General features: G+C 50.3%; 2 protein-coding genes across 8 annotated transcripts; both read right to left on the minus strand.

Moving 5' to 3' along the window:
- Positions 1 to 121: 121 nt before the first annotated feature.
- Positions 122 to 8,668, minus strand: CDPF1 (cysteine rich DPF motif domain containing 1). Of its 7 annotated transcripts, none has more exons than XM_004007051.5 (4): positions 8,617 to 8,668; positions 3,638 to 3,750; positions 2,654 to 2,765; positions 122 to 688 (listed from the first exon to the last, which is right to left on the minus strand). In XM_004007051.5, the coding sequence occupies exons 2-4, from the start codon at positions 3,748 to 3,750 to the stop codon at positions 542 to 544; spliced, it is 372 nt and encodes a 123-aa protein (XP_004007100.1). In that variant the 5' UTR covers positions 8,617 to 8,668; the 3' UTR covers positions 122 to 541. The 7 variants fall into 7 exon arrangements, with proteins under 7 accessions (XP_004007100.1, XP_042103817.1, XP_012031174.1 ...); XM_042247883.2 differs by having other exon boundaries at positions 2,654 to 2,802; positions 8,358 to 8,623; XM_012175784.5 differs by having other exon boundaries at positions 8,154 to 8,623.
- Positions 8,669 to 16,399: 7,731 nt separating this feature from the next.
- LOC106991011 (polycystin family receptor for egg jelly-like) lies at positions 16,400 to 24,374 on the minus strand. Its single transcript, XM_042247411.1, has one exon. The coding sequence runs from the start codon at positions 24,372 to 24,374 to the stop codon at positions 17,337 to 17,339; it is 7,038 nt and encodes a 2,345-aa protein (XP_042103345.1). The 3' UTR covers positions 16,400 to 17,336.

Genomic DNA, 24,374 nt, shown 5'->3' on the forward strand with positions numbered 1-24,374 from the left:
ACCAGTACCAACTATAGGTCTGCCTGAACCCAAGCCTGAGGTTGTCTCCACCTGTGAGGGTCCAGTAACAGAGTGGACCTGGGACAGTGCGGCCCAGAAGACAAGACCCAGCACCAACATCGTCAGTGAAAGCTCTTTATTCGTCCCCTCATCAGACATGTCTCTATCACCCCCAGGCAATGTGCGCTGGCCCTGCAGAAATTATACAATCGGACGGAGCAGTTCTACCCACTAAGGACTGGGGCCACACGGCGAGCCCACGTCAGCGTCTCACCAGCTGCTAAGGTGGGGGCTGTGAGGCTGCGGTCCCTGAGCGCGGGCGTCTGGGGTCTGCCTGTGGGCGCCGTCTCGGCCGGCACCTGACCCTGGTGTTGCTGCAGGCAGACCCCAGCCCCCTGGGCTCCAGACATGGCTCCCACGGCCCAGAGAGAAGGCCGGCACAGCGGCTCCATCTCGGCCCCGTCTCTGACTTGGGCCATGGAAGCCCGCGTGGCCACGAGCCCTGGGTGGGCACCGCTGCGGCCCTGGTACCAGACTGCACTCATGGTTGAGAACTGCGCTGGCTGGCAGGCCTCGTGGAGGGGACTTTCCTTTTCTCCAAGTCTTGCTGAATTTCCTGAGGGAAAGCATCCACGTTGTCCTGGACACAGGGGAGGCAAAATCTCTTCGAGTAGAATAAACTGCATTCCTGAAAGAAGGGAGGGGAGTGCTGAGTGCCACAAGAAGCCCAGTGCAACATCTCCCAGAGGGCAGCCCTTCACTGCAGGCAGGGCAGCGGGGTGAGGCAAGGCCCCCAGATACACACATCAGAGAGGAGCTGGGGGGTGTGGCCAGAGCCAGACAGCGAGAGGGAGAGTGGGGCGCAGGGGCCTGGCTGCCCACCTCCAGGAGGGTGGTCCTCATCTAAGAGAAGAGCCGGTGGGCTTCTGAGAGGGCAGTGGGGGCAAAAGAGCCAGGGCCGGAGCCCGCAGGCCGTGGGACTGGTTGGGTGAGACCCGTGAAGGCGGCCAGGAGACGGTGCAGCCCGGCTTCTGCAGGGCAGGGCTCCACTGCGGGCCAAGGCTGAGCACAAGCCCGGCCCAGCGGGCTGGAAACCCGAGGTCCCTCCCTCTCCTGGCTATCACGGCGGTGAGACGGGCTCGGTGACACCGGTGCTAGGAGCAGCCGGGGATGGGAGGGATGGCCCACAGAGCCGGAGGCCACCGCTGAGTGGCTGGTCTGGGCAGGAGGTCAGAACTGCTCCACCACGTACAGTGGCGAGCGTGGCACCCACTAACGCTGCACTGATTTCCGTCCGGCGCAGGGCCCGGGCCTGCCTCCCAGCTGCCCTGCAGCCAGGTGTGGCCACGTGGCTGAGTCTGCTCAGCGGCGTCACCACAGCTGTGTGCCACCTCCTGGTCAAGCTCTCTGAAGGAACAGGCGTGTGCGCTCCTGTCCCTTCCCACCAACGGGGATGTAGATGTGATGGTGGGAGCTGCGACTTATGCAGGGGACCCAACAGGTCCTGCGCTGAGGACCACAGCTGTGCCCCCCCAGCCAGCGCCACTGGGCCGGGCTGTTTGTCTCATCTGTCCCGTGTATCGGGGTCCCTTCCTTCCAGGAACTTAGGCTCTGCCTCAACCAAGACAACTGTGGAGATCTGACGCCACACGGGGGCCCATCCCCTCTGTCACCAAGTGCGGCCCGAACTCCCAGGGCGGCAGTCCTGGCTTCCCCCGCCTGGCCCCACTCCCGACTCCCGCTGCGTCCCGTCCACACAGGGCCTCCGCGGCGCCAGCTGCCCGTCTCCTCACATGGCCCCACAGTGGAGCGGCTCCCTCTGGGCCTTTGCCTGAGCTGAGGCTTCCTCCCACCTGCCAGTCTCATCACCTTGACTTCTGATGGATGGAGACTGGCTGTCCCAATCTGCTCTGTGACACAGCCCCCCTGCCGCTCCGCTGCTGGCCCTCAGCCCCCAGCCAGAATACTCAGGGATGCTTGGGCTGCAGAGTCACTTGGGGTAAGGGTCTACACAGCTGCACTTCCATCCGTCCTCGGGTTTTCACACAACAGGCTCAGCTGGCCCAGTGAACTGGGCAAACTCCACCTCTCCAAATCTCAGTCTCCTCACCTGTAAAATGGGTGCAGCACTGCTCTGCCTAACTAGGGCTGGGATAGGAATAAAGAAGGCATTGCTGGCAACACACGTCCCAAGCACAGGGTCTAGCACACAACAAATGCTCCAGAAAAAAACGCCCCTTCCTCTGGAGGGGCCCTGGAGGACAATTAGAAAGAAGGCTACAGTCCCACGGAGGGAAGAGCACAATGCCAGCTGCACTTGGTGGGGGAGGGGAGGCGATTAGGGGCTAAGGGGTTGGGGGGGCGGTGCAGAGCCTCCAAGAATCTCTCCTCAACGCCCACTGAGACCCTCAAACTGACCCCAGCCTGCCTGTCCCCAAGCCCTCTGTTGGCTGCAGGGACCCACCCATGATGAGGCAGAGCAGCTGCCCCCGCCAAGTGACCGTGAGGGGCCCAGGGACACCAAGGCCAGGAAAGGCTGCCGCTCACACTGCCCCAGGAAAGGCACAAAGGTCACCTCTCCCGAGACCACTCACGTGAGGTCCCAGCCACGGGGTAAAGAGAGAAGGGCCCCAGGCACACGCGGCTTACCCACCGGGCCCACACACACCAGCCTGCCGCACATGCTGCACCTCGAGCCGACGATCAGGAATCTGCCCTTGTCGGGGGTGAAGGGGTCCCTCATCACGTAGCTCTCCTCCAGGAGGCTGCAGGACAGGAAGTGGGGGCGGAAAGGCCCAGCCTCTGCTGACAGGAACCGGGCAGCTGCACAGACCTCCCTGGCGGCCGCCCGCTGTGGGCGCTCATCGCGGGAGGGGCTGGGGCTGGGCCCCCACTGCCTCCAAGTAGTAGCAGAGTGGAACAAAGGGGCCAGCCCGGGACTGAAACAAGACCTGCTCCAGGCTCCGCAACAGTCGCCGAGAGAGCGCCGCTCCTCCTCCGCCCAGAGAAGGGCTGCGGCAACTCCACCCCAGACCCCGCCTGACTCAACAGCATGGGGCTGGGGGCAGGCACGAGTCCTCTCCCCACCCCCACAATGACGCCCACTCCCAAACGGCTTCTGCGCAGGGAGCACGTGGAGGCTGCTGGTGGGTGCCCTGCTGGCCTCCAGTGCATCAGAAAGGAGACCAAGAGAGTCCTGAGGCGACACCCCCAGGATCCCCACAGCCGGAGGGAAGAGGCCTGGCCCCCAGCACCCGTCCCACGTAATGGACTGGTCAGATCCTCACCAGGTGGCGCCTGATGAAGGACAAGCTGAAGGTCAAGAATCAAGGCCTGGGACCCACTGGCTCCACTGCAGGCCTTCCCTGGGCAGATGCTGGCCCTCAGGGCTCACTCCTACCAGAACAGGAGCCACAGGCAGCAAAGTCCACCCGAGGCTGGACCCTGGGCCGAACACAGAGGGAGGGACTGGGAGGTTCCAAAAGAGCCAGATGGCCCTTGAACCCTTCAGGTGTGGGTCACACTTCAAGCACCCAGAGCCTGGGCAGGGTGGGCCCAGACGCAACACCCAAGCTCTGTGTCAGATTCAGGCCAGCGAGCTCTGGGAAGGCTCCTGGGCTGGGACCCTGGTACTCACACGACAGACTGGCTGTCAGGGGGCTGCTGCCCCTGGTAGCTGTACGGAGCTGTTAAGGCACAGAGCTGGCACTTGAACACACCCAGGGGGTTTCGCTCTGTCTCACACGCCATCTGCAAGGCCAAGAGATGGGGTACATCACCCACAGAACCAAGCAGCACCCACATCTCAAAGTCCCCACTGCCTGCTTCTTGCCCACGGGGAGACGGGCACCGCACAGACGAAGAGTCTCCAGTTCAGTCGCCCACAAGGCCTGCCCACGGCCACACACACTTGTCAGGTGTCCATCAGCTCAGGACGACCACAAGGCCTGCTCAAGGCCACACATTCTTGTCAAGTGTGCATAAGGTAACCACCAAGATAAGACTACAGGCTAGGCCAAAAAATGAGCCTCAAACTTTAAAAGCCTGAAATCATAAAGTACCTTCTCTAACCCCTAAATAAGTCAATTAAAGTCAGTAACAAAGAGATACATGGAAAATCTCCAAATATTTGGAAATTAAATGATATATTTCTGCATAAATCATGATTCACAGAAAAAATCCCAAGAGAAATTAGAAAATAGCCTGAACTAAATGAAAACTAAAATATCAAAATATACACAATGCTGTTTAAGCTGATTTTAGAGAAATTCACAGCTTTAAATGCCTAAACTGGAAATGAAGGTTTAAAATAAGTCATCTAACTTTCTACCTTAAGAAGCTAGGAAAAGGCAAATTAAGCACAAACTACACAGAAAAAAGGAAATAATAAAGAATAGAAATCAAAGAAATAGAAAATGGACAAACAATAGGAAAAAAAATCAATAAAACCAAAGCTGGTTACTTCAAAACATCAGTAAAGTTGATAACCTCTAGGTAGACTGATCAAGAAAGACAGAAAATGATACAAATTACCATAACGAGGAACAAAACAGGGGACGTCACCAAGACCACAGACATTAAGAGGGTAAGGGAATGCAGTGACATTTTCACCAAATGAACTCGACGGTTTAGATGAAATAGACACATTTCTTGGGGAAAAAAAAAACAAACCACCAATTATCAAAAGTGACTCAAAATGGAGAACCTGAAAAGACTTATATTTATTAAGAAAAGTGAATCTATAATTTTAAATTTTACTTTAAGATGAAACAGAGCACCAGCAAAACTTCATGCCCAGATGGCTTTACCAGCAAAGTGTCAAGCATTTACAGAAGTAACAACAACCTACAGAAACGTGCAGAATTACAGAGCAGGGCGGCTTTCCTGGTGGCTCAGTAGTATGGAAGCCACCCACCAATGCAGGACACAGAGGATGGGTCCCTGATACCGGGAAGACCCCCATGTGGAGGAGCAACTGAGCCCACGCACCAGAGAGCACGGGAGCCGCGAGTGCTGAAGCCCACGCACCAGAGCCCGCACTCTGCAGCGAGCAGACTGCCGCAACGGGGAGCCCACACGCCACCAGCAGAGAGCAGCCCAGAAGGTCCGCGCGCAGCAAAGACCCGGTGCAGCCAGACGCAGATGCACGGATCACAGGAAAAGGAAAGCAGAGAGAGGAAGACTGCCAAAGAAATTCTGAGGCCAGTATCACATGAACCACCAAAACTGCCAGGAGTACCCTGATACCATTAACTGGACTAGACTATTAGCTGATACCTGATTAACTGATACCCAACAGCATCAACTGGAAAGACCAGAGATCTCTTCAAAAAATCAGAGATACCAAGGGAACGTTTCATGCACAGATGGGCTCAATAAAGGACAGAAATGGTGGACCTAACAGAAGCAGAAGATATTAAGAAGAGATTACACAGAAGAACTGTACAAAAAAGATCTTCATGACCCAGATAAGCACGATGGTGTGATCACCCACCTAGAGCCAGACATTCTGTAATTCGAAGCGGGCCTTAGGAAGCACCACTACGAACAAAGCTAGTGGAGGTGATGGAATTCCAGCTGAGCTATTTCAAATCCTAAAAGATGATGCTGTGAAACTGCTGCACTAAATATGCCAAGAAATTTGGAAAACTCAGCAGTGGTCATAGGATTGGAAAAGGTCAGTTTTCACTCCAATCCCAAAGATGGGTGATGCCAAAGAATATTCAAATTACTGCACAACTGCACTCATCTCACACACTACTAAAGAAATGTTCAAAATTCTCCAAACCAGACTTCAACAGTACATGAACTATGAACTTCCAGATGTTCAAGCTGGATTTAGAAAAGGCAGAAGAACCAGAGATCAAACTGCTAACATCCGCTGGATCACAGAAAAAGCAAGAGAATTCCAGAAAAATATCTACTTCTGCCTTATTGATTATGCCAAAGCCTTTGACTGTGTGGATCACAACAAACTGTGGAAAATTCTTCAAGAGATGGGAATACCACACCATCTCACCTGCCTCCTGAGAAATCTATATACAGGTCAAGAAGCCAACAATTAGAACCGGACAGGGAACAACGGACTAGTTCCAAATTGGGAAAGGAGTACGTCAAGGCTGTATATTGCATACACTTAACTTATATGCAGAGTATATCAGGCGAAATGCGGGGTAGATGAAGCACAGGTGGAATCAAGATTGTCGGGACCAATATCAATAACCTCAGATACACAGATGATACCACCCTTATGGCAGAGAGTGAAGAGGAACTGAAGAGCCTCTTGATGAAAGTGAAAGAGGAGAGTGAAAAACTGGCTTAAAACTCAACATTCAAAAAATTAAGGTCCTATCACTTCATAGCAAATAGATGGGGAAACAATGGAAACATTGACAGCCTTTATTTTCTTGGGCTCCATAATCACTGCAGAAGGTGATTGCAGCCATTAAATTAAAAGACACTTGCTCCTGGGAAGAAAAGTTATGACCAATCTAGACAGCATATTAAAAAGCAGAGACATTACTTTGTTGACAAAGGTCTATCTAGTCAAAGCTATGGATGTGAGAGTTCGACTATAAGAACACTGAGCACTGAAGAATTGATGCTTCTGCACTATGGTGTTGGAGAAGACTCTTGAGAGTCCCTGGGACTGAAAGGGGATCCAACCAGTCCATCCTAAAGGAAATCAGTCCTGAATATTCATTGGAAGGAGTGATGCTGAGGCTGAAACTCCAATATTTTGGCCACCTGATGAGAACTGACTCCTTTGAAAAGACCCTGATGCTGGGAAAGACTGAAGACAGGAGAAGGGGACAACTGAAGATGAGATGGTTGGACGGCATCACCGACTCAATGGACATGAGCTTGAGCAAGTTCCAGGAGTTGCTGATGGACTGGGAAGCCTGGTGTGTGGCAGTCCACAGGGTTACAAAGAGTCAGACACAACTCAGAGACTGAACTGAACTGATTATAGGGAAACTACAAAGCTATGACAAACCTAGACAGTGTATTAAAAAGCAGAGACGTCACTTTGCTGACAAAGGTCCGTATAGTCAAAGCTATGGTCTTTCCAGTAGTCATGTAGGGATGTGAGAGATGGACCATAAAGAAGGCTAAGCGCCGAAGAATTGATGTGTTCAAACTGTGGTGCTGGAGAAGGCTCTTGAGAATCCCGTGGACTGCAGGATGAAACCAGTCCATCCAAAAGGAAATCAACCTTGAATGTCCATTGGAAGGACTGATGCTGAAGCTGAAGATCCAATACTTTAGCCACATGATGTGAAGAGCCAACTCCCTGGAAAAGACCCTGATGCTGGGAAAGATTGAGGGCAGGAGGAGAAGGGGGTGACAGAAGATGAAATGGTTGGATGGCACCACCAACTCAAAAATACATGAGTTTGCGCAAGCTCCCAGAGATAGTGAAGGTCAGGGAAGCCCGGCGTGCTGCAATCCATGGGGTCACAAAGAATTGGACACAACTAAGTGACTCCGGGAGTTGGTAATGGACAGGGAGGCCTGGCGTGCTGCAATTCATGGGGTCGAGTAGGACACGACTGAGCGACTGAACTGAACTGAAGCCACCGAATAACAAAACAGAGCAATATCCTTCACAACCAAATTCTTCAGCAAAATATTAGCAAACTGAATCCAATAATACATAAGAAGCTGAGAGCATCAGGGCAGACTGGATTCCATCCAGGAATGCAAACCTGGTTCAGCATTCGAAAACCAGTGAGCGCAACTCAGGAGAGTAACAATACAGGAAGAAACAGGGCACCATCACTTCAGGAGACGCATAAATTATAAGCATGAGAGAATTCAACAGGATTTTACAAAATTCAAGGCTCCGAGTGCTGTTTCAAACCTTCCTGGGCACGTGAGGCCTCTTTAACTCAGGAATTATCTTTTCCCAAAGACTCCGCCGTCCACCGTCCATACAGCAGGCTGCGCTGGTTTCGGCTTCCCTCACGCGTCCCCTGCGCTCGCCCACCTCCCGGCCTCGTTCCTGGCCTTCCTGCCGCCTGGAGGGCCTCCCTCGCGTCTCCAGCTAGGGGCCTTCCCTCCGGCTGCCCTGAAGTTTCTCTCTTCACCTTCGGCTTCCAGCGGTTTGAATATATATCTACTTCCCCGCCCCTCCCCCCTTTTCAACCTACTTATCCTGCATTAAGCCGTTTGACCTGTAGTTTAGGAAAATCCTTAACCACTGTCACTTCATGGATTTCTTCCTCAGCCCCCTTCTCTCTCGCCTCCCACGGACATCTCAACCGCAAGTACGGTGAGCTCGGGTGGTGTCCCCGCGGGTCTCGGGACCTCTGGGGTCCCTCTCTTTCTGCCGCCCTGCCGTCAAGTCCACTGACTTTTCCCCCTCGGTTCTGCCCAGTCAGCCGACCGGCCCTCGGACGGCTCCCGGGCCCGCAGCGCCGCGCAGCGCGCGAACGAGCCGGGCGCAAGTTCCGCGGCCTGGCCCCACGGCGCCTGCCTCTGCCTTCAGAACCCCCGAGTTCTCCGCGGAGGAACCCAGGCCCGGCCAGGGCACGGGAGACGCCGGGAGGCGACCGGCGCGCGGCCGCACGCGTTCCCTCAGGGCCCGCCAGGCCGCCAGGCCGCGCCACTCACCTCCGCTGCCTCCGCGGCGGCGAGGCCCAGGCCTGGGCGCGTGCGCGGCCCTGACCCTCGGCCGCCGTCCGCCCTGGGCGCCTGCGCGGCGGGGGCGGGGCTGCGCGGCGGGGCGGGGCTCCGTGGCGGACTTCCTCTTCGCCTTCAGCTTGGCTTCCGCTGTGACTCAGAAGGTGACGACTCCGCCGGAGATGTGGGAGACCCGGGTTCGATCCCTGGGTTGGGAAGATTGCCCTGGAGGAGGCCATGGCAACCCACTCCGGTATTCTTGCCTAGAGAATCCCCATGGACAGAGGAGCCTGGCGGGGCTACAGTCCTTGGGGTCGCAAAGAGACACGACTGAATGCCTTTCATTTTCGCTTCACCCAAGATCTGCTGTCTGACAGGGGCTGGGCAGCCCTTGGCGCGCTTTGACTCGTTCACCTTTGACGTCCTGGCTGCGCGGAGTCTCTCAGCTTCCTTCTCGAGCCTCAGTGCTGCCAGTGTGCAGCCCCACAGACCGCCCATCCCCTGAGGTTTGTAGCCCCAGGCAGTTTCGCTCACCCTGTGCTTCCGAGAGAAATACGCTGATCTTAGTTCTCCCGTTACCTGTCTCCTCACTAGGACGGAAGCCCGGGTTCTGGGCGAGCCCTGCCCGCAGTGGTTAGTGTGTCCTCTGAGACAACAGATAAAAGGGGTTCAAAATCGGTCCTGTCCCTTCCTGCTGTCCTTAAAAGCTGTGTGCGCCTGGGACTTGCCACTGTGCTCCTCCAAAGCCTTGAAGTGACCTAAGTGGCCTGCAGTGCCCTTCATCATCTGGGCAGATTCAAAAATGAAAACCAATGCTATATAATCTTTGAATTAACCCAAAGAATGCTCCTGTCCTGAGTCTCAGGAATTAGCAATCACTTTTGTTATACTACTAGAACATGACCTCGACGTGTGCTTACAGCAATGGCATTTTTGGGGTCAATTCAACGATTATATACTGTTGGTTTTTATTTCTGAGTCTGGCCATAGATAGACCATCTTGAAGCATTTCCAATTTGACCTAAATCCACTCTCAGATATATGACAGCTTATCCCATGAATGCTGTCAAAGCCATTAGTGTGGACAAGTTCCTAGCTGCACTGAAAGTTAAGTGCAATAATATTCAAAGAGCAAGTCATGTGGTCTTAGGCAGAAAATAATGTTAATTTTGATTTGAGCTGTCCACAGTTATTGATTGTACTCATTTCACATGCTAGCAAGTAATGCTTAAAATCCTTCAAGCTAGGCTTGAAGTACAACAGTACATGAACAGAGAATTTCCAGATGTTCAACCTGGATTTAGAAAAGGCAGAAGAACCAGAGATCAAATTGCCAACATCCATTGGATCGTAGAAAAAGCAAGGGAATTCCAGAGAAACATCTACTTCTGCTTCATTAACTACGTTAAAACCTTTGACTGTGAACCACAACAAACTGTGGGAAATTCTTCAAGAGATGGGAATACCAGACTACCTTATTTGCCTCCTGAGAAAACTGTATGCCCATGAAGAAGCATCACATAGGACAATGGACTGGTTCCAAATTAGGAAACGAGTACGTCAAGGCTGTATATTGTCACCCTGCTTATTTAACTTATATACAGAGTACATCATGCGAAATGCCAGGCTGGATGAAGCACAGGGCGGAATCAAGATTGCCGGGAGAAATATCAATAACCTCAGCTATGCAGATGACACCACCCTTACGGCAGAAAGTGAAGAGGAACTAAAAAGCCTCTTGAGGAAAGTGAAAGGAGAGTAAAAACCTGGCTTAAAACTCAACATTCAAGAAACTAAGATCATGGCATCTGGTCCCATCACTTCATGGCAAAACAATGGAAACAGTGACACACTTTATTTTCTCGGGCTCCAAAATCACTGCAGATGGTGACTACAGCCATGAAATTAAAAGATGCTTGCTCCTTGGAAGAAAAGCTATGACAAACTTAGTGTATTAAACAGCAGAGACATCAGTTTGCTAACAAAGGTCCGTATAGTCAAAGCTATGGTTTTTCCACAATCATGTATGGATGTGATAGCTGGAGGCTGAGCACCAAAGAATTGATGCGTTCAAACTGTGGTGCTGGAGAAGACTATTGAGAGTCCCTTGGACAGCAAGGACATCAAACCATTCAATCCTAAAGGAAATCAACCCTGAATATTCATTGGAAGGACTGATGCTGAAGCTAGAGCGCCAATACTTTGGCCACCTGATGTGAAGAACTAACTCACTGGAAAAGACCCTGATGCTGGGAAAAATTGAAGGCGGGAGGAGAAGAGGGCAACAGAGAATTAGATGATTGGGTGGCATCATTGACTCAATGGTCATGAGTTTGAGCAATCTCCAGAAGATAGTGAAGGACAGGGAGGCCTGGTGTGCTGCAGTCCGTGGGGTTGCAAAATGTCAGACTGAACAACAACAGTTACTGATAAATGAAAAAGTTTACAAAAAATCCAAAAGGATTTAAAATATCTAATAAAGCTTTAAAAAAAAAATCGTTTCCCAAAAGAAACTGCATGTGAAATAGGCATTAAATCAAGAGAATGAAAAGACAAGCCATGTATGCACCCTGAGAAAACCATATTTCAAAAGGACACACATGCCCTAACATTCACTGAAGCACCATTTACAACAGCTAGGACATTGAAGCAACCTAGATGTCCATCAACAGAGGAGTGGGTAAAGAAGTGGTACATGTATACAATGGAATATTACTCAGGTATAAAAAGGAATGAATTTGACTCAGTTCTAGTGAGGTGGGTGAACTTAGAGCCTGTTACACAGAGTGAAGTAAGTCAGAAAAAGAAAAATATTGTATATTAATGTATATACATGGAATCTAGAAAAACGGTACTGATGAACCTATTTGCAAGGCTGGAGGAGAGATGCAGACACAGAGAATAGACTTGAGGACCCAGTGGGGGAAGGAGGGGCGGGAGGAACTGAGAGAGCACCACTGAAAGATATACGCTACCATATATAAAACAGTGAGTGGGAAGCTGCTATATAGGACAGGGAGCTCAACCCAGTGTGCTCTGACAACCTAGAGGGGTGGGGGGGTTGGAGGGTGGGAGGCAGGTTCAGTAGGGAGGGGACTTATGTATACTTATGTTGTATGGCAGAAACCAATATGACATTGTAAAGCAATTAGCCTCCAATTAAAAAACTAAAAAGGCAAGCCATAGAATAAGAGAAAGTATTTGCAAAAGACATAAATGATAAAGGACTATTATCCAAAATATACAAAGAACTCTTATTAAAGCTCAACAGTAAAAACAACCCAGTGAAGGATGGGCCAAAGACTTTAACTAGATGCCTCACCAAAGAAGATACACAATGGCAAGTAAGCATATGAAAAGATGTCCCACATCCTATATCATCAGGGAAATGCAAATGAAAACAGTAATAAGATACCACTGCACAGCTATTAGAATCGCCAAAATCTGGAACACTGACAACACCATATGCTGCTGTGGATGTAGAGAGCAGGAACTCATTCATGGCTGGCAGGGACGCAGAATGGTGCTGCCACTTTGGAAGTCAGTTCTGCAGTTTCTTACAAAAATAAACATACTCTTACCATATCATCCATCAGTTGTGCTCCTTGGTATTCAACAAAGGAATTGAACTTAGGTCCATATAAAAACCTGCACACAGATGTTTATTATAGCTTTATTCATATTCATAATTGCCTAAACTTGGAAGCAACCAACATGTCCTTCAGTAGGTCGATGGATAAATAAACTATGGACAAAGGAATTTTATTCAGCACTAAAAAGAAATGAGCTATCAAGCCATGATAAGACATGGAGGACATGTAAGGGCATATAACTAAGTGAAAGAATCCAATATGTAAAGGTTACATAGTGTATGATTCCAATTCTATGACATTCCGGGAAAAGGCAGAACATTGTAAATACTATTGATATTATACATTTTTAGTTAAGTGAAGACTGAGAAAGATTTGAAAATTGAAAAATAAGAAATTGCAGATTAGAATCTAAAGCAAAGCACTGCTAGTAGCAACAAAAGGGGGTGTTCTGGAGGATTCATTCTTTATGCACTTCATCTCACTTAAGTACAGCCTTGCTCATTCCTTTCTCCATTTCTTCCAGTAAAATTAAGCTCCAAAGATAAGCAATTTTGCTTTTAGTGCTGAACGAAATGTCAGAAGCAGGCTTTAGTTTTTTAAGTAAACTCTTAAGAGTATAACATACATACAGAAAAATACGTACTTCCTAAGTGTGCAGCAAGGTGAAATCTCACAAAGTAAATACAACAGTGTATCCAGCACCCAGGTGAAGTCTTCCACAATGCAAGACACTAGAGGTTTCTTCTGGCTCAAAGGAAAGGCTGGCCCTCTGTAGGGTGGTGGAGGGAGGATGCATTTAGAGAACTGAATTTATGGCCAAGAGACAAAATGCCTTTAACTGTTGTATAGTTTTTAAGTAAATATTTAAGAGTATCAAAAAGACATCTTTTGGGGGGTGTTAGTTCTATAAGGTCTTGTAGGTCTTCACAGAACTGTTCAACTTCAGCTTCTTCAGCGTTACTGGTCAGGGCATAGACTTGGATTACCGTGATATTGAATGGTTTGCCTCGGAAATGAACAGAGATCATTCTGTCGTTTTTGAGACTGCATCCGAGTACTGCATTTCAGACTCTTGTTGACCATGCTGGTTATTCCATTTCTTCTAAGGGATTCCTGCCCACAATAGTAGATATAATGGTCATCTCTGAGTTAAATTCACCCATTCCGGTCCATCTTGGTTCGCTGATTCCTAGAATGTCGATGTTCACTCTTGTCGTCGCTTGTTTGCCTTGATTCATGGACCTAACATTTCAGGTTGCTATGCAACATTGCTCTTTACAGCATCGGACCTTGCTTCTATCGACAGTCCCATCCACAGCTGGGTGTTGTTCTTGCTTTGGCTGCATCCCTTCATTCTTTCTGGAGTTATTTCTCCACTGACCTCCAGTAGCATATTGGGCACCTACCGACCTGGGGAGTTCAGCAGAGTACATGATGAGAAACGCTGGGCTGGAGGAAGCACAGGCTGGAATCAATAACCTCAGATGTGCAGATGACACCACCGTTATGGCAGAAATTGAAGAAGAACTAAAGAGCCTCTTGATGAAGGTGAAAGAAGAGAGTGAAAAAGTTGGCTTGAAGCTCAACATTCAGAAAACTAAGATCATGGTGTCTGGTCCCATCATTTCATGGCAAATAGTTGGGGAAACAGTGGAAACAGTGGCTGACTTTATTTTTCTGGGCTCCAAAATCGCTGCAGATGGTGATTGCAGCCATGAAATTAAAAGACGCTTACTCCTTGGAAGGAAAGTTATGACCAACCTAGACAGCATATTGAAAAGCAGAGACATAACTTTGTCAACAAAGGTCCATCTAGTCAAGGTTATGGTTTTTCCAGTGGTCATGTATGGATGTGAGAGTTGGACTCTAAAGAAAGCTGAGCACAGAAGAATTGATGCTTTTGAACTGTGGTGTTGGAGAAGACTCTTGAGAGTCCCTTGGACTGCAAGGAGATCCATCCAGTCCATCCTAAAGGAAATCAGTCCTGAATATTCATTGGAAGGACTGATGCTGAAGCTGAAACTCCAAAACTTTGGCCACCTGGTGCGAAGAGCTGACTCATTTGAAAAGACCCAGATGCTGGGAAAGATTGAGGGCAGGAGAAGGGGATGACAGAGGATAAGATGGTTGGATGGCATCGCTGACTCAATGGATATGGGTTTGGGTAAACTCCGGGAGTTGGTGTTGGACAGGGAGGTCTGGTGTGCTGCGGTTCATGGGGTCGCAAAGAGTTGGACACAACTGAGCGACTGAACTGAACTGGAGTATAATATACACACAGAAGCAGGCTTTACAAATACAAGTCTTCTTAATTAACACAACACTTTGAGGTAGATGAAGGACATGTAGCTTCAGACGGTGCCACCTCTCTGCATACAAAGCTTGTTCCACTCCTCTGAGTGAAAAACAAATCCAAGAACATCTATCTTGTTTTCCTGGGCAATGCACACTCTGGAGGCATGAATAACTGTTTCCAACTTGTTCTAAAAAATGCCTGCCCTGTGCCTGGAAACGTGGTAAGAATAAAGGCATCTTAAAAGACTCCTTTAGAAATTGATGCAATGTTCCAGAAAAATGACCTTCTAAAGAAACCTGAATTTATAGTTTTCTCATTACTTTGTTTTCCTGATGTTAACCTAAAACAATAAAACAGCCCGTTATTTTTACCAGAAAAAAATGGATTCATTCAGGAGCAGCAATGAATTGCAGTTTGGGACAAGTAAGTCTGGTAGAACAAAGAAAAGAGAAGTCTTTAATAGAGAAGGGGTAGCTGAGAGGGGCTGTTATGATAGCTTTTCACTGGCTAAGCTGTGACAGCCTCTCATTGGCTACGTAGTTGCCAGGCAAGGAGAAAATCTTTCTTCCTCCTGCATCACTTCCTGCCACTACCTCTTTTCCAGTTGAGATCTGTGTTGACCGGAGTGGGGTATGCATGAGACCCCGCATCTGGCCTCCCGACTCCATTTTAGTGAGGTTTCCCTTTATTAATTCCCACGCTGACAATGTTATAATAGGCATCTCTGAGATTTCTAAACTGTAAGAATACATGTCATTGCTCTCTGACACTGGAAGGCCCCTGGCACTCCCTTTGTTCCCAGTACACATGGGAACAGCCCTGCGAATCTGCTAGACTTCTCACTGAAGCCACAAGTGGAGAGTCATGTCTCCCGGGGGCATTCAGCTGCTGTCCCTGGTCCTGTCTCAGATGGCTTCCCATCCCCAGCCTTGTTCCTGGACTGCCCACTTGGGTGGTCCCTTTCTGACTCTGTCACACCTCTGAATCATGAGATGCAGTGCCGACCTGGGGGCTTATTTCCAGGGAAGGGAGCCCAAATAGTGTGACCCTGGACCTCCCACACCATCAGAAGGGCTGGAGACTTGAGCTGATGCCTAATTTGGGAAGAATGTCTGGGCACTCCCCACCCTCTCCCAAAGAGCACCTGAGACTGCCTGATCTGCCGTGGGTCTTCCCAGCCTCTAAGGGGGCCTGGCCCACAGTTCCCGCACATTGTCAGGGCTTGCAGTCTGCAATTCTGTGTCCCATGGGCGAGTGCACCTGACCGGAACCCAGTCTAAAGCGTTAGCCCCACTTTTCTACTCTCTCAACCAGTTAATAAGTCGTGCGCTAATGGGAGGTGCTAACCATGAACATGAAGTTCACTTGGAACAGCGGATCAGAACCTGGGCACACCTGGGACTTCCCACCAGGGCAGATAGAAAACCCAGAACTGTGCTTCTGACTCTTCACTCTTGGGTAGCCTTGGGCAAGTCACAAAGCTTCTTCATTTACTTACCTGATGAAAAAGAGTGCCCCCACAATGGGGAGGAAGGGATGGAAGGCCTATAGCTGTGCATGCACCCAGACCTGCCAAGGTATGAGGTGCCACGGGCACGCAGTGCAGATCAGCACCTCCAGGGTGCCAAGTGAAATTGAAAGTGTTTGTCAGTTGTATGCAACTCTGTGTGACCCTGTGGTCTGTAGCCTGCCAGGCTCCTGTCCATGGAATTCCCCAGGCCCGAATACTGGAGTGGGTAGCCATTCCGTTCTCCAGGGGTGATGAGTGACAAACACCTGGGAAAAAGCAGCCACCACCTGTGGGTTGTTCCCCTGTGCTGGCACTGGTTGTGGAGGGCAGGCGCCATCTGTGTACCCACCCCTATCACAGAAATCACCACAGGCCTCAAGAAAAAAATCATACATTTAATTCACATCAAGCTTAAAGTGGCATCTACGTAAAGGAACATGCTTTAGGGTGAAAATACAGGAGCTGCTATATCATTCCTTAACTAATGTGTTATAAACAATCCACCAGGCCAACAATAACCAAAAGCCCACATCCTAGAAGTATATATGGTAACATACGTTACATGGAATATTTACAACCTTTCAGTGTGAACCACTCAGCATAAACACGTAACTTGTTGTTTCAGAAAAGACATGTTTCATAGACAGAAACATGTTACTAAATTGTACATCTATAACTTGCAGTGGCCTTAAGAGCAGATGGGAAGCTTCAGATTGCTGCACCCTGGTCCACATGCCTCCATTTCCAGGCACAAGGGCCACTCCTGGGACCCCTCACGAGGCCCCTCCAGCCCTGCCCAGCTGGAGTGTGTGTGGTGGGAGTAAGGAGGCGGGGAGGCTCTGCAGCCCCATCAGCAAAGGGAAGGGCCAGCAGGGCCGAGGGACCTGGGCTCTGCCCTCAACCACTAGCCCTGGCCTCCCAGCCTCGGGGGGAGAGGGACCGGGACAGCAGGAGCATTCACCTGCTGCTTCTGACAAGCTGAGATGAGGTTGGGGGTCCTTTCAGCTCCGTCCCCCAAATATAGGTCTCTAACCCTCTAAACTGCAGTCGGTGCCAAAGACAGCAACTTTGAAGAAAAAGGGAAATGAACTGGGACTCACAGATGGTCGCCCTCCTCTCTCCGCAGAGGCCACACTGCCCTTGACCCTCCTTTCAAGTCCCAAGCCTGGAGGCCCCCACTGCAGACGCGTCCAGACGTGGGGTGCACTGTGAACAATACGGGTGGGAAACACACTGAGCCGCGAAACGCCCCTCGACCCCAGAAACCGGGCCTTTGGAGAAACCTGCCTGTGGGCCTCGACACTGCCATGGATCACACGACGAGGTAAACCATTTTCTTCCCATTGATGTTTCTGGTCTTCAGCCCCAGGTAGCGGCGGCTCTTCTTCTCCGGCTGCCCGTACACCATGTTGATGAAGAACCTGGGCTCGTCTTCCGCCCTGGGTTTGAAGCACAGGCAGCAAAAAGCAGATCTCAGCCGGTGACACAGATAAGTCATGGCTTCCGCCTCTTCTGAGGGCTCCTCATACACAGGCTGCTTCATTTCCTCGTAGGCAGACAGAATCACAGCACGAAATAAGTTGATCAATATGCATATCATCACCAGCAAGAAACATGAGAGGAAGAGGACCCCGAGAACCCGGTTATTGAAAAATTCCGTGTTCTCAAAAGCTGAGACACAGTAGGAAAATATGGTCTGGGTGGCGTGGATCATGTCACTGTAGTTCCACTCATGCTGCCCGAACACCAAGTACCCGAATGCCATGAAGACAAAGAAATACATGGACACCACCAATGCCATGTGGCAGATGCCAGGAAGGGCAATCTGGATGGCCCTCTGAGCCAGACGCACATCGTAAAAGACCCTGGAATACCGGAGCGTCTTCAGGATCGTCAGAAACACCAGGAAACCCAGAATCACCCTCATGGTGTAATCCACTTGAGCCACTGCATGAAAGGGAATGAAATCCTCCGGATTTGACAGGTAAGTCTGAACTACACCGATGGCCAAGAAGTGCTTCCTGAAAAAGAGCATGATCCACAAGATAAGGAAGAATTTAAGAGTAAAGCTGAGCCAATTAAATACACTTTTCACATAGGCAGTCCATTGATCTGTGATGATGTTGACTTCGTCGACAATATAGGCAAGAAAGAAAAGGTAGATGGCCACATACAAGTAGATTTCTTCTGAGTATTTTCTGTTGAAATGAGTGAGTGAGAAGGAGTGCGCATGCAGGCTTGTGTTCACAACACCTAACTGAGAGACCTCGAAGATGACCGAGACGCTGCAGAGGAGACTGATGTCTGGATTGAAGGTGGTCAGTTCCACTATCACAGACCAGGTCTTCTCATCTAGCCAGTGGCCTTTCTGGAGCTCGCTGAGCCTCAGTGTGGAATTAAACTGCTGCTCTGCTGGAAAAAAATAGAAGGCGTATCCTCCTGAGCCATAGGTGTGCAGCAGCCCATAGGAAGAGTATGCCCACCTCTTCTCTGGAGGCCTGTAAGTAAACCCTCCGGCCGTCTGGTCAGTGTCCCGCTTACTAACTCTATTCCATGACCCAGAGTAGTTTTTTGTGTCTTCTGGGTCAATGCCATATTCGGGGTGACAGCGAATCTCTCCTTTGAGGCTGCCCGCCACAAATTTCTTGGCCGGCAGACATGTTATCTCTCCAGGTTGTGCCCTCACCTGCCTCATCAGAGGCAGGCCAAGGATTTTAGAGGAGCTGTCAGGGAAAAATGTGGGATTCGGGTCATTGTGGAGCAGAGGCAACAGCACCCTGTTCAGCCACTGATAGATGTCTTCCAGCCTGGCCACGCCTGCCAGATCCACAGAGAACTGGTCCCGAATAAACTGATTATAGTAAAAGCTGTCAGTGGGGCGCAGGACGGCGACTAGGCTCAGCAAGAGAGCCAGAAAGATGAAGTGAGTGAGGATGTAAATAAGGAACAGGAAAGCTCTTCGCTTGACCCTCTTCTTTCTTTTGAATATCATGATTTCATCTTGGGTGAGAGGCTGGTACATCCTTGAGTTTCGGAGCTCCATGACAAACTGGTGGCGTCTGTCCATTTCTTCTGGGTCCTTCCAGAGGTTTTGCAACTTGATCTCAGTGAAGTGATAGTTGCTGATCCATGAAAGGTTCTTTGAATACTTGGATGTACTTGTTCTGTAGCTTGACATAAGTATGACTTTCGATGGCTGCACCAGGAAGACTGACAGAGAGAATGCACAGAACGATGCAAACAGCCATGCTGTTGACTTTTCGAGGCCGTAAGTCAGTCCATAAAATATGATGAAGAAGGAGGATACTGCACACGTAAGGAAAACCAAGAGCCAGGCCACACTAACGCAGCACGGAGGCAGGACCATCCTGGGCTTCTCTTTGAGGGCTCGCGAACCTGGCTGGGGAGGCAGATCCTCGGAAGAAATGCTTTGATTGTCTTCAACATTTGGGTTGTTGGTGTTTTTATTATTTTCCTGGCCTTTAGAGATTTTTCTCTGGGTGCTGGGGGCTTTTCTTGGGGTGTCGGCAACCTTTCTTGGGGTGCTGGAGACCTTTCTTTGTGAGCTGGAGACATCTCTTTGGGGACTGGAGACCTTGCTTTTGGTGCCTGATATCTTCCTTGGGGAGCCAGAGACCTTGCTTTCTGCTTGCTTGGGCGGGGGCTGTCCTTTAGAGGTGACCTTGACAGAAGACTTGTGTTTTGCAGGATGTATATTAGACTTCTCAGGCTGCTGGGAGCGTGCCTTGTCAATTTCGTAAACGTGCCACTTTCCCAGCCGTTCTTCCCAGTGTTCATTTGCAGCTGGCTTCAAAGGATGCTTCCGAGGAGTGACCTCATCTAGAGATACAAGAGGTCTCCTCTGGGAATAGATGAACAAATATGTGATCACTAGTTGTACAGGGAGCGTAATAAAGGCACTTTGCAATCCGATCACCATCGACCTGATGTACCTCTGCTCTTGTGGCTCTGCTTCGATCTCCTTCTCTAGACTAAAGAACATAATATTACACAGAAGCGTGGACAGCAACATGGCTAAGCAACAGGACAGCCTCTGGAGCCTGTTGAACGGTGTAGAAATGACACCAGAAAAAACGGAGAACCACAAGTGGTTTTTCCCTAGATTATAATTTAAATCTATGAGGAAAAAGTCCATTTTCTTGAGAGGCTTATCTGGGGGGGTAACATGAAAGGTTCGGTCCAAAGAGGATTCGATAGAAAGCCATTCTCGGCACATGAAGAGCCAGATGTGTCTGGTGAACAGATTCTCCACTTTGATTCTACTTAAATACCATTCAGGGGACCTGCCCTCATTGTTGTGCCACACGCGGAGGGAATGGATGTCGCCCAAGTCCTTTTGCGTCGCTAGGAGGAAAGTGCAGATGCTTCCTCGGTAGAGAGTTGTAAATTGTGGATGGCTTAAACAGTGCACATCGCTGCTACCTTCGGTTCCATGCAGCTGGATAAAGACATTGGCCCTGGTGCCAGAACCACAACGGCTTCCTGTAAAAACAGTGACTAGATAACACACATTATCATAAGGATCGTTATCAAGGAGAACTATCACATGCTCCCTAAGATACTGGTCCGTTTCATCTCTGTGCAAGGCCCAGAACGCAAGGATCAAGTACAACAACATAATGAGAAGTACCGTGAAGAGAGTCACAGGGTTTTGGGTGACGTTCTTGATGACCTCCAGTTGTAAATCCACAGGGTTAGGGACCACGATCACCTTGGCCGTCAAATAGTGGGTACGCAGGCGGAGGTTGGCCTGTTTGATTATATCCAGCTGCCGTTTGGCCCGCCGTGGGTTCTTGCACATACAGTGCACTCTTTGCCAAGTGGTCTTCTCTCCCACAACGCAGGTGTCTTCTCTCCAGTCGCTCTGGATCCCAAACATATTCAAGCACATGATGCTGAAAACAGAAATTCTCACCAACTTGTTATTGGGGTTTAGGACGAAACGAGGTGCCTGTAGAACCACAGTGACGGTGCACTCAGAGGAACTGGTTCGCTGAGCTATGACCTGCACCAGGGCCGCCGGGAGGCAGACCACTCGGGCCTCCTTCACTGGACACTCCGGGTCAAACAGGTCACTCTCGTTGGCAATTGGAGGGATTTTATGGGACACCAGGTAGCTGGTCATAAAAGAGTTGGGTGTGATCTCACGGCCCGCATACACAGACACCGTGAACAAGACGGACACGTCTGTCAGGATGTGGATCAACACGGCCCTCCCTGCTGCACTGTCCACAACAAAGCTGAACGCCCCTGTCGTCTTTGCCAATGACTCATCCACTGCATAAGGCTCTGAGCTGGGTCCCACCGTGAGATTGAAAGTTCCAAAGCTCAGGTTTTTCCTGATGAGGTACACTTCCACTGCATCAGGTGGCATCTCAATCACGTCACCCGTGACCTCGACTCCTGTCATTCGGAATCCAACCACCTGGGTCAAAATGTTTTCCCCATAATTTAGCCAAGGGAAAGGGTCATCCGCAAATTCACAGAACATCGTGGAGATGGGAGCGTTGGCAGGCAGACTAGCAAAGCTGTTCACATTTAGGGTGGGATAAAAACAATTCTGACAGTGCTTCTGGGTGCTGAAGAACTTGGTAACATTCCACTTTTCGGTTTTCTTGACATGCATTTTAAAGTTGGAGGTCCTCAAGGCAGTGGTCTCATTCTCTGGCACCTTCACAGCCAGTACCGTGTCTGCTAGAGATTCAACCACGTGGAAAGGCTCCTCGAACACTTCATAATGAACCAGCAGTTTCAGGATGTTAGACAAGGTTGTTAATATTCCAGTGCACACACTTTCTATTTGCTCAGAAGAAATGCTCTTATCTCTCTGATGACTATCTTGGAGGGCTTGGCTTGCTTGCCAAGTCCTCACTGTGGCCAGTTTCTGAGAGAATGCGCTGATCTCAGAGGTTTTTTCTGTTAATTTAGTAATAGTCATGACCACCTGGCTAATATTCACCAAAGTGTTTATAGGAAGAATGAGTGTCTGATTGAAAAGGTGTTCTCGGAGTTTAATTTTGTCAGCTTGAAGACTTGTGTCAGTTTTCATGCTGTTCATGACAGAAGCTACTACGTATATTAAATAACTTGCATTTAGAAAATCCTGCTGTTGAAGCAAAGTGGACAGGGAGGAATTTGGTCCCGTGGTGAAGTTGGATAACTCCTCCAGCACAGTTGTTGATGACTTTACGTCAGTGGGAGGCCGCACAGTGGCATACAAGTTCACCTGGGAAAAAGCTCCCAGAGAGGTATTATATGCCTGGGCAATTATTTTCAAGGCATAATGACTGTCCAACACACCAACAGGGAGAAAGGAAGGGGGCGATGTGGAATTCTTCCCCAAATACATGATGGATCCAAAGTTATTCTCTTTCAAAGAACTGATTTCACCAAAACCATGTACATCAGGAACTATTATTTTATATGTAAGAACAATGTTCTTATGCTTGAAATGAGTACAAATAACAACAAACTGAGTAATGAAGGAAATTCCTTTTTCTGGAACAATTTTGCAGTCTGTGGTTATAAGGACATGGCGAATAATGAAAGGATACCTTAAGACCAATGTGACTCCACTCCAAGTTGCTGCATTTAGAGAAATCCAAAACTTATCTTCCTTGAAACTCCAGAAAGCAAAAGCTTTTATAGACACATAAGCACCATGCCGTCCTGTTGAAGTTTGCCCCGTCCAGTCAAATGGCACCTCCTGACCTGAAGACGTCAGAATGGACCACCGATAGACATCTCGGCCTGCTGTACAACCTGTGCAATCCAGAGACAACGAGAATCTCTCTGATAAAACCAGAACCTGGTCACAATTTTCAATACATGAGATGCTTGCTACCGGCTCTCCTTGAAGCACGCGCAGCGTTGCATCAGCAAATGCTGACCTGCCGGTCTTCTGGATCACCAGTCTGAAAAAATATACACGGCCACCTTGAAGTGTTTCTGGAGAAAGGGTGAGAATAGGACCAGAGGCCCATGTCCACTTGAGGTCAACCTGCTCCGGGAGACACACTTCCTTGCTTATCACTGTTATTTTCTGTCCATCATAGTCTTTTGGGTTCGTGGTACAGTACCAGAGAAACTTAAGCCTCTCTTTCTCTAGAGGGTCTGTTTCCTCTGGATCAGAAGACTTATTTCCATTGAGAGTCACCCCATCTGTGAAATTGATTGTGATGTTGGAAGGCCCTGAAATAACAGCATTCAGGGGACGTCTAAAAATGACGACATAGATTCTGTCTGAGTCCGTCTGCCTTGGAATCCCAGGTTCCCGCGTTGTGACAACCACCGAGAAATTAAACAGATACACCCCCCAAGTGAAAGAATATGGGAGTATAGTCAACACTGTTGTACCTCTACGTGCTGTGACCGGTGGCTTTCGGATAGGTTTAGTCCAGTCAGGCACGGCCCCTACATAAGGCACAGGATAGATATACCACCTCCGCAGATAGTACTCTGGGACTGGACAGAAGAGGATGATTGTTACATTGAAGGTGTCTCCCATGTCCCTGGTCAGTCGCACCGGTTTATCGTCGTTCCTATTTATCCGCACGCGGTCCAATTTACAAGTCTCGTTTTTGGCTACCTGACAGGACACGGAGGACTCAGTGGGTTCTGAGCTGTTCGGGCCGACAGCTTCTAAGAAGACCGGGGTGGGCCCGTCCGTGGGACACTCGGTTCGCGCCACGAATCCCGGGTAGGAGCGCCGGCCGCGGGGCAGAGCCCGTCGGGGCAACGCGCGGCTCTGGGCGGCCGCGGGCCCGAGCAGCCCGAGGCGGAAGGTCCACTCCAGAGGCCCGAGCGAGCGCGGCAGGCGGGACAGCCAGCGCAGGGAGAGCCGGCCGCCGGGCGCGGACAGCTGCAGGTCCACCGGCGCGGGCGCGGGCGCGGGCGCGGCGTTAGCGGCGGCGCGGCGGGCGCGCACCTGGACGTGCGCGCGGAGGCAGCGCGGCGCGAGGCTCGGGGGCCGCCCGGCCGGCAGGCAGAGGCCGCGGCGGCCGCTCAGGAAGATGCCGCCGCCCGGGGCCGCGCGGGCCCGGAGGCTGACGCGGGCGCGGCCGGCTCCAAGGCCGCCAAAGCCTGCGCCCCGCTCCCCGGGGGCCCGGGGGGCCGTGACCGAGCGGAGCGCGGCCTCCGGGCGCCGCGCCTGGACGAGGGCCCGGGTGTCGGACGGGGCAGGCCCGGCCGAGGCGGGCGTCGGGACGGGGAGGCCTCGGGCCGGCGAGCCGGGCGCCTGCGCGGGAGCCGGGGGCGGAGGCCAGCGGCCGGGCCCACAGCCCAGGCCCAGGCCCAGGCCCAGGAGCAGGAGAGCCGGCCCGGGCCCCAT

The sequence above is a fragment of the Ovis aries genome, chromosome 3 (genome assembly GCF_016772045.2).
Source record: "Ovis aries strain OAR_USU_Benz2616 breed Rambouillet chromosome 3, ARS-UI_Ramb_v3.0, whole genome shotgun sequence".
Lineage (NCBI taxonomy): Eukaryota > Metazoa > Chordata > Mammalia > Artiodactyla > Bovidae > Ovis > Ovis aries.

Bases quoted from the DNA above. Each gene is read 5' to 3' on its own strand.
- CDPF1 (XM_060413627.1), bottom strand. From the start codon at position 7,936: ATGGACGGTGGACGGCGGAGTCTTTGGGAAAAGATAATTCCTGAGTTA. The intron at 2,803-3,637 runs GTGAGTACCAGG...TCCTGTCAGCAG, and splicing joins CCTGACAGCCAGTCTGTCGT to AGGCTGGGCCTTTCCGCCCC. The intron at 689-2,653 runs GTGGGTAAGCCG...CCCTTCTTTCAG, and splicing joins GGCTGGTGTGTGTGGGCCCG to GAATGCAGTTTATTCTACTC.
- LOC106991011 (XM_042247411.1), bottom strand. From the start codon at position 24,374: ATGGGGCCCGGGCCGGCTCTCCTGCTCCTGGGCCTGGGCCTGGGCCTG.